Source organism: Mytilus trossulus, chromosome 9 (genome assembly GCF_036588685.1).
Source record: "Mytilus trossulus isolate FHL-02 chromosome 9, PNRI_Mtr1.1.1.hap1, whole genome shotgun sequence".
NCBI lineage: Eukaryota > Metazoa > Mollusca > Bivalvia > Mytilida > Mytilidae > Mytilus > Mytilus trossulus.
In genome coordinates, this window is record NC_086381.1 from 40,980,054 (window position 1) to 40,991,276 (window position 11,223).

General features: G+C 32.5%; 1 protein-coding gene across 4 annotated transcripts in view; it reads left to right on the forward strand.

The window, feature by feature from the left end:
* LOC134682921 (DC-STAMP domain-containing protein 2-like) overlaps positions 1 to 11,223 on the forward strand; it is a 29,316-nt gene that overhangs the window by 799 nt on the left and 17,294 nt on the right. The window contains exons 1-2 of one of the 4 annotated variants that reach the window (XM_063541842.1): positions 8,948 to 9,141; positions 9,885 to 11,073. The exons of 1 other annotated variant lie outside the window; for it this stretch is intronic. In XM_063541842.1, coding sequence (XP_063397912.1) covers positions 9,895 to 11,073 — 1,179 coding nt within the window. In that variant the 5' untranslated portion in view covers positions 8,948 to 9,141; positions 9,885 to 9,894. Of the gene's footprint in view, positions 1 to 8,947; positions 9,142 to 9,884; positions 11,074 to 11,223 lie in introns of those variants that run through there. 2 more of the 4 variants (XM_063541843.1, XM_063541846.1) reach the window with 2 other exon arrangements.

Genomic DNA, 11,223 nt, shown 5'->3' on the forward strand with positions numbered 1-11,223 from the left:
CTGATATTTGACCTTTATTCATAAACTATTGGAGTTCAGTGGCCGATCCAGAAATTTTCATAAGTGGGGGCCCACTGACTGCCAAAACGGAGGCCCGCTTCAGTCATGCTTCAGTGATTCCCTGTATAAACAACCAAATATTTCCCAAAATATGGGGGCCCGGGCCCCTTCCTAAATCCGCCTCTGGAGATTATATATATCAAGTCAATCATGAAGTCAATTATCTTGTTCACAACATTTTCCTCTATTCTTTAGTTTAGAAGTAAGGAGATGTGATAGGTTAGCCTATTTGACAGGTATTAATCAGAGTTCAAATGTAGTGGATATAAGCAATTTTGGGTCACTGTACTGCCTTCAATAATGAGTAAAACCAACACATTATAGTTGACTATTATTAGCCCCAATATTAGAAATTTAAATGAGAAAAAACGGCCTTATTCATAAAAAAAACAATTTATGAAAACCATATATGACAAGACATGAACTGAAGATAACCACTGAACTACCTACTCCTGACTTGGTACATGCACTTATAAATAATATGGATGAGAAAAACATGTTACGAGCGCTAAACAATCCCATAATCAAGTTTATAATCTAGTGGTTGTTAATTAGGCAAACTATTTCACAAGAATTCAATTTCCAATCTGTGCATAATTATAAATTAACTGTAAACAAAACTTTGAATTTTTGAAAAACTGGCTTTTATACCCTAGGAAAAGATTACCTAAGCTATATTTGGCAAAACTTTTAGAAAATTTTGGTCCTCAATGCTCTTCAACTTAGTTCTCTATTTGGCCTTTCAAACATTTTTTGATTCGAGTCACTGATGAGTCTTTTGTAGACGAAACGCGCGTCTGGCGTTAATATTGTTTTTTTTTTAATCCTAGTATCTATGATGAGTTTTATCTCCATCCTTTCTTGGCATAGCGGTGCTGTATTTATGCATGTACACAGCATACATTGAGGTCCTTCGTGAGCTTCAGGATAGTTTATATCATATAATATGCTACATAACAGTTATCAAGACACAAACAAGAGTCAGGGGGTGATACCAAACAAGTTTTTTTTAATTACTTATATTAATAGGTTTTTTTTCTTTATTTTTTTTTATCTTTTTTATATGCCCGTCAAAATTTTGACGGGACGTATTATGGTATACAAATGACCGGTGTCCGTCCGTCCGTCCGTCTGTCCGGCGTAAACATGTCGCACCGTAACTTGAGAACGACTTATCCAAATTTCATGAAACTTAATATAGTTGTTTCTTATGATGGTCAAATGATCTGTATACTTTTTGGTGAAAATAAGATTTCAACTTTTTGAGTAACGGCACTTTATTTCTAAACAGGGGGGTATTTTTTTCACATGTCGCACTGTATCTCAAAAAAGATTCTTGATTATGACTTAAAACTTTAAACACTTTTTAGTTATATTAATCTCAATATCTGTATACTTTTTGATGATGATTCAAAATTTCATTTTTGAGTTTTTGAGTATTTTGTAAAAAAGGGGGAGTTTTTTTTTTACATGTCGCGCCATATCTCAAAAACAATTTATGATTATTGCTTAAAACTCTACACATGTCTTTGTTATATTAATTTAAAGATCTGTATACTTTTTGGTGATGATTCAAAATTTAATTTTTGAGTTATTAGTATTTTATATAAAAAAAAGGGGAGGTGTTTTTTTTACATGTAATGCCGTATCTCAAAAACGATTATAATTATTGCTTAAAACTTTACACACTTCTTTGTTATATTAATCTAAAGTTCTGTATACTTTTTGGTGATGATTCAAAATTTCTTTTTGTGTTATTGAGTTTTTTTGATAAACAGGGGAGGGTTTTTTTTACATGTCGCGCCGTATCTCAAAAAATAATTTATGATTTTTGCTTAAAACTTCACATACTTCTTTGTTATTTTAATATAAAGATCTGTATATTTTTTGGTTTTGATTCAAAATTTTATTTTAGTAATATTTAGTTTTTTGTTAAAAAAAAACAGGGTGGGGGTTTCACATGTCCCACTGTGTCTCAAAAACAATATATGGTTATTGCTTAAAACTTTCTCAGAAAATATTTATGATTATTGCATAAGACTTCCACACAAGGTGTCGGGCGTATCATGCGCTCATGGCGCAGCTGTTTAATAATTATTTGATATTATCTTAATAGTTATTTAAAATGTCTAAGTGGACAAAATGTAGTGTTTAAGAATTTTATATCATTTCATTAAGTAAAATTAGGTGTTTATCCAACTTGAGATGAGTTATTATAGAGAGGTTACTTTAAAAATAATGACAAAAATATTACTTTTATAAATTATCTTATACATCTTGGAAAAACTAAGTATACTTACAATCATTTAAGGAACATATTGTTTTTGATGAATATTTCAAATTATAAATAACTTCAAGTCTTTATTAAATCACAATGTTCCATCCATTTATATTTGTTCATCTCTAAGATTTTGAAGGAAAATGTTATTTTAATAGCCCCAAGAGACCAATCTATGACCAAGAAGTGTGGCATCAGAAAGGCAATTAGTGTTTTAGGAGGATTTAAATAGCTTCATATTGCATGGGGAAAAATAACCAGATGTGAAAATTTGTTGAAGCTTGTAAAACCTGTATGAATGGACACCTATAGAAATAATATTAACAAAAGTTACTTATCCATGATTTGAAACAACCTTAGTTTTCAATATAACTTGTATAGGTAATTTTGAAAATTACTAGTTTAAGTAATGCCCTTAACTAAACAATGGTATTTTTTTATAATCCTGGTACCTTTGATAAACAGCTATGGCGTTCCATAGACATGGCTATTAAAGCTTGTATACAGAGAAACAATAGAGGAGAGCATTTGGTTGGTTAATTCTAGTGATGTCTACTTTCTTATATGCACTGAAAAATGATGTTGTTTTATTACTATAGTACAGGACAGGAAAAAACTACTCATGTCAAGTATTTCTTTATTTAAAACATAGTTAAATTCTGCACATATTTTTAGAAAAATACCAATTAAACAAAGACTGATAGGGGGAAACACTTTTATATTAGATTTTCACTTAAGTACAGGACAGGATGAAACTTCACTTACGCCAAGTATTTCTTTATTTAAAACATAGATAATTTCTGCACATATTTTTGGAAAATTACCAATTAAACAAAGACTGATAGGGGGAAAACCATTTTATTATAGATTTTTACTGAAGTACAGTTCAATATAAAACTTCACGTATATAATGATTCCAAGTATTGCTTTATTTAGAATAAAGCCAAATCCACACAAGTATAAAACTAGAGGCTCTCAAGAGCCTGTATCGGTCACCTGATTCAACTTGGGTTTTTAAAATCATATAAAAAAAGATAAAATTAGGCTACAAAGTAACAACACTTGGCAAGCACCTCATAAGGAAAGGAACATTCCTGCTATGTTTGATTTCATTCAATTCAGTGGTTCACTAGAAGAAGATTTTTGTATGCATTCCCACAAAGCCCCCCCCCCCCCCCTTTCTTTGCAGGCAACCATCTTGGATGTTGGATTAGCGAAAAAGCAACAACACACTTGGTAAGCATCTCATAAGGAACATTCATGTTATGTTTGATTTCATTCCGTTCAGTGGTTCTCTAAAAGATGTCATTTGTATGAATTTCCCATAGGGTCCTATATTAAACTAAGTCCCCCCTTAAGGGCCATCCGAGCTGATGGATCGGCTACAAAGTAACAACACTTGGTCTGCACCTCATTAGAAACATTCATGCCATGTTTGCTTTCATTCCATTCAGTGGTTCTCTAAGAGAAGTCATTTGTATGCATTTCCTATAGGGTCCTATGTTAAACTAAGTTCCTCGCTGGCAGACATCTAAGATGATGGACTGGCTAAAAAGTAACAACACTTGGTCAGCACCTCATAAGAAACATTCATGCCATGTTTGGTTTCATTCCATTCAGTGGTTCTCTAGAAGAAATGCAAAATGTAAAATGTGAATCACGACAACGAACGACAGATGAGGGAAGACGGATGCCAAGTGATGAGAAAAGCTCACTTTGCCCTTTGGGCTAGGTGAGCTAAAAATGACATTTAAAGTGAGACATTTTAGAGGGAAAATATTCACTTTTTTGGTGGTATTACCTCCTCAACTTTTCTTATAGAAGCCATATTTTTTTTTATATAAAAAAACTAACTTTGCTTTACCTTAAAAAAAAATATAGAGGCTCTCAAGAGCCTGTATCGCTCACTTGACTCTACTTGGGTATTTGATATTATATAAAAACAGAAAAAATGGCTACAAAGTAACAACTCTTGACCAGCACCTCATAAGGAAAAGGCTATTCATGCTTTGTTTGATTTCATTCAATTCCGTGGTTCTCTAGAAGATGTCATTTGTATGCATTTCCCATAGGGTCCTATATTAAACTAAGTCCCCCGCTGGCAGCCATCTTTGATGATAGATCAGCAAAAAGTGACAACACTTGGTCAGCACCTCATAAGGAACATTTATGCCATGTTTGGTTTTATTCCGTTCAGTGGTTCTCTAAAAGAAGTCATATGTATGCATTTCCCATATGGTCCTATGTTAAACTAAGTCCCCCGCTGGCGACCATCTTGGATGATGGATCGGCTACAAAGTAACAACACTTGGTCCATACATCATAAGGAACATTCATGCCATGTTTGGTTTCATTCCATTCAATGGTTATCTAGAATATGTTATTTGTATGCATTTCCCATAGGGTCCTATGTTAAACTAAGTCCCCCTCCCTATGAATATTGAATCAATCAGTGTTGATTTCAAAAGTGCAAAGAAATCTATACATTTAAAATGCCTCATTTCTTGAACGGCAGTGTAGAGACCAAATTTCAAGACATTTAGTGAAAAAAAAGAGTGTACTTTTTTTCATGTCTATGCTGTTACCAACATTTTGATTAATTACAACACCAGTATGCTTGTAAAAAGTGCAATAACGTGTTGGAAACCAAATTCACAATAGAAAAACATAATAACTTCACCAAAGGGAGTAGTTATTTCACAACAGCAATCATAAACGAAGAAATTTGTCTATCCTGTTACTGTGGTTGCTATGGTTACAGTAACAGGATAGACAATTGTAGACAAAAACTGCGTTAAATTTTTATGCCCCACCTACGTTCGTTCGTCTGTCCCGCTTCAGATTGAAGTTTTTGGTCAAGGTAGTTTTTGATGAAGTTGAAGTCCAATCATTTTGAAACTTAGTATACATGTTCCCTTTGCTAAGATCATTCTGATTTTAATGCCAAATTAGAGAATTTATTCCAATTTCACGGTCCACTAAACATAGAAAAGGATTGTGCGAGTGGGGCATCCGTGTACTGTGGACACATTCTTGTTTATCTTAACATAAAGGTACAAAACAAATGAAATATTTCGTTGTTTGAACTCGTCTTAAGGTTAGAACGTATTAATCTTCCCAATTAAGCATTTGCAGGTGCAACACTAATATCGGTAACAGGATAGACAAACAGGTAACAGGATAGACTTTAATATAGTGATATATCAGAAGCGTACGTTCATGTTCTAATGAAATAAAGCGAAAAGTATACTAACTTATGAGGGATTTACTTGATGTTGGGTTTATTTGAAAGGGTAAAAAAATGCCGAACAATATAAATTGCTATCTTTGACTTGCATTACTGGTGGGTTTTTTTACAACCTCTGAAAACCAACTTTTAGAGGCATTTTTCTGTACAACCTGAACAATTGGCAAATAATCTATTATTTTACAGAATGAATGTATATAGAAGTTTATTCTTTTGAAAACCATCGAATTGGCTACGCAAAACAAGCTTAACATTTTATCTAAACCTTTTCTTAATAACCCAAAATTTCTTTTGAAATTGGTAACAGGATAGACAAAATATTGTACCACCGACCAAAAAATTATTCGATATATTCTTGTATGACATGGTTAAGATTGCATCTTTTAATATGTTGTTCTTAAAGTACTGGTTTTTTTTATTTGCTTTTATAGAGGGTTGTTTGAATAAGTAACTTTTGATATTTTTTCAATTTTAAAATTCGACATTTTTTAAAAATGACCCGTAACTCGTAATGTGGAAGCCTATAAACAAAAAGTCTGTATAACTGTGATTTTCAACAATTTTCAAAGTTATAAACCCTTAATTTTGGCAAAAATTAATGGAGAGGAACAAACTTAAAGTTGATCTGTAACTCATCATGAATAACTCACATACCAAAAATCAGCCAAATATCTGAAAGCGTTTAGAAATAAAGTCTGAATAACTGTTGTTTTCAACAATTTATCAAAGTCCAAAGCCCGTAATTTCAGCAAAAATTAGCGAAGCAGAACAAAACTTAAACTTGACCTGTATCTCATCATAGTTACCTCACATACCAAAAATCAGCCCAATTATCTCGGACCAAATGGACCAATATCTAATTTGGATATTAATGTTGTTGAAGCCTTCCCTCTGTTTCCTAAGACATCAAAACCTCTATTTTTGACATACCAGTAATTTGCTTGTAAATATTATTGCTTTCAAAATGTTGTACAACAATAGCTCTTTCATTATGCTCAAATAATGAAAATGTATCAAATACTATGAAAGAAGCTCGCAGATCATATTCATAAGAAACAAAAATAATCATAATTCATATAAAAATTTAAAACCTGGAATGTCCCATATGAGAAGTAATAATGTATAAAAATATAAAACCTGGCATGTTCAATATGAGAAGAATTAATGTATAGAAATATAAAAATATAATAGTTATCAAAGGTACCAGGATTATAATTTAGTACGCCAGACGCGCGTTTCGTCTACATAAGACTCATCAGTGACGCTAAAATCAAAATATTTATAAAACCAAACAAGTACAAAGTTGAAGAGCATTGAGGATCTAAAATTCCAAAAAAGTTGTGCCAAATACGGCTGAGGTAATCTATGCCTGGGATAAGAAAATCCTTAGTTTTTCGAAAAATTCAAAAGTTTTGTAAACAGGAAATTTATAAAAATGACCACATTATTGATATTCATGTCAACACCGAAGTGTTGACTACTGGGCTGGTGATACCCTCGGGGACAAAACGTCCACCAGCAGTGGCATCGACCCAGTGGTGTTAATAGTTATCAAAGGTACCAGTATTATAATTTAGTACGCTAGACGCGCGTTTAGTCTACACAAGACTCATCAGTCACGCTCAAATCAAAATATTTATAAAACCAAACAAGTACAAAGTTGAAGAGCATTGAGGATCCAAAATTCCAAAAAAAGTTGTGCCAAATACGGCTAAGGTAATCCATGCCTGGAATAAGAAAATCCTTATTTTTTCGAAAAATTCAAAAGTTTTTTAAACAGGAAATTTATAAAAATTACCACATTATTGATATTCATGTCAAAACCGAAGTGTTGACTACTGGGCTGGTGATACTCTCGGGGACGAAACGTCCACCAGCAGTGGCATCGATCCAGTGGTGTTAATAGTTATCAAAGGTACCAGAATTATAATTTAGTACGCCAAACGCGCGTTTCGTCTATACAAGACTCATCAGTGACGCTCAAATCAAAATATTTATAAAACCAAATAAGTACAAAGTTGAAGAGCATTGAGGATCCAAAATTCCAAAAAAGTTGTGCCAAAAACGGCTAAGGTAATCTATGCCTGGAATAAGAAAATCCTTAGTTTTTCGAAAAATTCAAAAATTTTGTAAACAGGAAATTTATAAAAATGACCACATTATTGATATTCATGTCAACACCGAAGTGTTGACTACTTGGCTGATGATACCCTCGGGGACGAAACGTCCACCAGCAGTGGCATCGACCCAGTGGTGTTTTAAAACCTGGCATATCCAATATGAGAAGTATTAATGTATAAAAATATGAGAAGTATTAATTTACAAGTGATACCACCTGGAATGTCCTATATGAGAAGCATCATATACTGTTGGTCCACAGCTGTGCCATAGAACATGTCTACCATTATGTGGGGTAAATACTTCCTACAAATACAAAATAATACATATGATGATGATACCAATTATAAAAGATGTAAATGATCTTATTCTTTTTTGAAATAAATATATAAACATTGATATTCTTGGGTTTAACACAGGTTTCTGAGATAATCTGTATGGCATTTGTTCATTGTTGAAGGCCTTACAGTTGTTAATTTCTGTGTCATTTGGTTTCTTTTGAAGAGTTATCTCATTGGCAATCAAACCGCATCTTCTTTTTTATTTCTATTTTCATTTGAAATGCAATACTCACGATTTGGTAAAGCTATTACTTGTTTTGAGCATATAAACCCAACAAGGCAAACACAGCACAGTCAAAGAAGTCTTAGGACAATTAAAAGGGGATGAGAGGGTATAGATATATGAGACAATAACCCATCAACAAAAATAATCAACATACATCTATTTGGAACTAATATTATGGAAGAATTTCCATTTCACCACAGAGGCACTTCAATCAAAACTGTGGAAAGTCACATCAATTATAAATTTGAAGAGTATAAAAAACAAATTGAAGATTGTAGGCTGATTTAAGGTAACAATATTTGTCTTTGAAACTTTAAAAGCGATTGGTCAATTTTTTTGGGTTAAATTAAGACTTATTTACAGGTGTAAATTTCTATATAAACAAAGGTCTTAAGGATCCTCAAATTTAATTTGAAATTGTGTTTTTTTTGTAAGTATCATTTGTTAATGTATAAAGTGAAATCACAAAAATATTAAACTCTGAGGAAAATTCAAAATGAAAAGTCCAAAATTAAATGGCAAAATCTAAAGCTCAATAACATTAAATGAGTCATATTCCTGACTAATGGTACAAGCATTTTCTTATGTGGAAAATGGTGGATTGAATCAATGGATAATGTAAAATCACATCCTTATTTTGCATAAAAACCAAACCAACACATTGCACATTACTAAGAACCTACTTCGTCAGATACTCTTAAATTTATATATACAAAAAATCTTGAGTGATTGTTTGACAACAATTCAAAAGTAAAATTGTCAATGATGAATCATTCAAATATATATTAAAGGATGTGAAAGTTGCACTTCAGAGGTGAAATGAATATTCAGTAAATAGTCGTAAAATTAACTCAAAATTATAGAAACAAAGGTAAGGAACATTTTTACTTCATATTTTTTTAATCAATTTGCTTTATTAAGACTAATTTTCTAGTTTGTACATTTATATTTTCTTAGATGTGTAGAAAATGTGTATTTGCAATTAAAATAATGAAATGTTTTTGAGAGACAATCAATACAGCTTATGATTTAGTTGTGTGATAGCATTCATCTAGGGATATAATACTTGATTTTATATTTTTTCATCATTTATTCATAAAACATAGTAAATTAAAAATGATGAAGTATTTTACCCCCATAATTAAAGAAAAGAAAAGTTCAGTAATACCTTCAAAAATCAGTTGCTATGTTTTTATCATTGAGAAAAATGTGACAGTATCCGGTTTACATTAACAAAAACTTATAATTTCAGTAGTGTAAATGTTTTAAATTACATGAAACAAATTCTGCATTTTTACAATTAATCCCTTGTTCATAATAATAAATGCACAAAATAATTTCTGACTTTACAGAGGGGGGAATGGACGGGTCCTGATCCCGAAATCCCGGGTTTAAAAACTGGAAATCCCAAGACCGTACGTTAATAAATTTAAATCCAAAAATTTCCAAAAAGTATTCCCTAATCCCGAAAGGGTCTATCCCGAAATCCTGAGCTTAAAAACACACGATCCCGGAGTCCTGAGTTATCCTTCTTCTCTACACTGTTTCAACTTTCAGAATAAATATTTCAATAGATCATAAGATTATTTTTTGTTTGTTTGTTTTAAATTCCAGATCTTCAATCATGTTTAAAGTCATATATAACTACAAAGCCTCCATAGAAACAGCCATTAACCTTTCTGTCGGAGATAAGATATCGAATGTTGAAGATGTTGGTAATGGTTGGTCAATGGGACATAATGTGTCTAGCGGAAAAAAAGGAACATTTCCGAATAGTTATATTGCCAAAAACTTGACCTTCAAAGACAAGGTAAAAAAAATGTCAAGGGTCAGGAAGACCACTGACCAACTAGAGATAATGTATAAAGCCATATATGCATACCAAGCTGACACAGATACAGATATCAACCTTTGTGTAGGAGATACCATATCAAATGTTGAAGATGTCGGTAATGGTTGGTCAATGGGACATAATAAGTCAAGTGGGAAAACAGGATCATTTCCGACTAGTTATATTGCCAAAAACATGACATTAAAAGACAAGGTCAAAAGAATGTCAATGGCGAAGAAGGCGACTGACAAACTCGAAATTAAGATGAAAAACAAGAGTGAAGATACAGAGACTATGGTTCCTCGGATCAAGGCCAAAATTCCTGATCATGTCTTACAAAGAAGACTAACTCGTGTTCCTGAACATTTTAATATTGTACAGAATTTTTTTTCTAAAATTGTTCCAAAGCCGGTCAAATCCTTTGTCAACAGCAGCCGTGGAGATCACAGGATCGTGAAAGGCATCTTTGGGATATTTGGAGGTTTTATTGCTTGTGGAATCCTGTTTGTTCTCTTGAGATACAGTTATGAGTATTCTCTACAAATCTCTTGCTTCACAACAATAGGATTTTCCCTCCCTATATGTGCAGCATTAGCCGTGTCTACACACATGAGATGTATCTTTTTACTAATGGTTCCCAACCTGTTTACTGGAAAAGGACGAGCTGTATTCATGTCCATTATATTTGCTATGTTACTTGCTGGTCCTGTAGTAAACATTGTATACAATGCAGAGCAAGCATCACAATCAATGGCCTGCACCCAGGAACTGATCTATAACCAGACTTCCATCCTCAGAGGTCAACTAGAAGAACCAATCAGATTAATAGAGAGGAGAATTTATGAAGGCCTTGTCGAACTGAGGAACATTGCAAATTCTATCAAAAATGCTATTGCACCAGTTAATAATGCAGTTAAAAAGTTTGTCGGTGGTCTCAACACAGCTAAAAATGCACTAAAGAATGCAGCTAAGGTATTAGTTTTATCTAATTTGCAACATCTTTGTAGCTTAAAAATGAAGAAATAAAACAGAATTTGTCTTAGCTTTAATTTATTTAATTTATTTTTTGGTGTTGATAAATAAAAAAAACATTTTCATAGATGTTTGAGTCTAGGGTTTTGA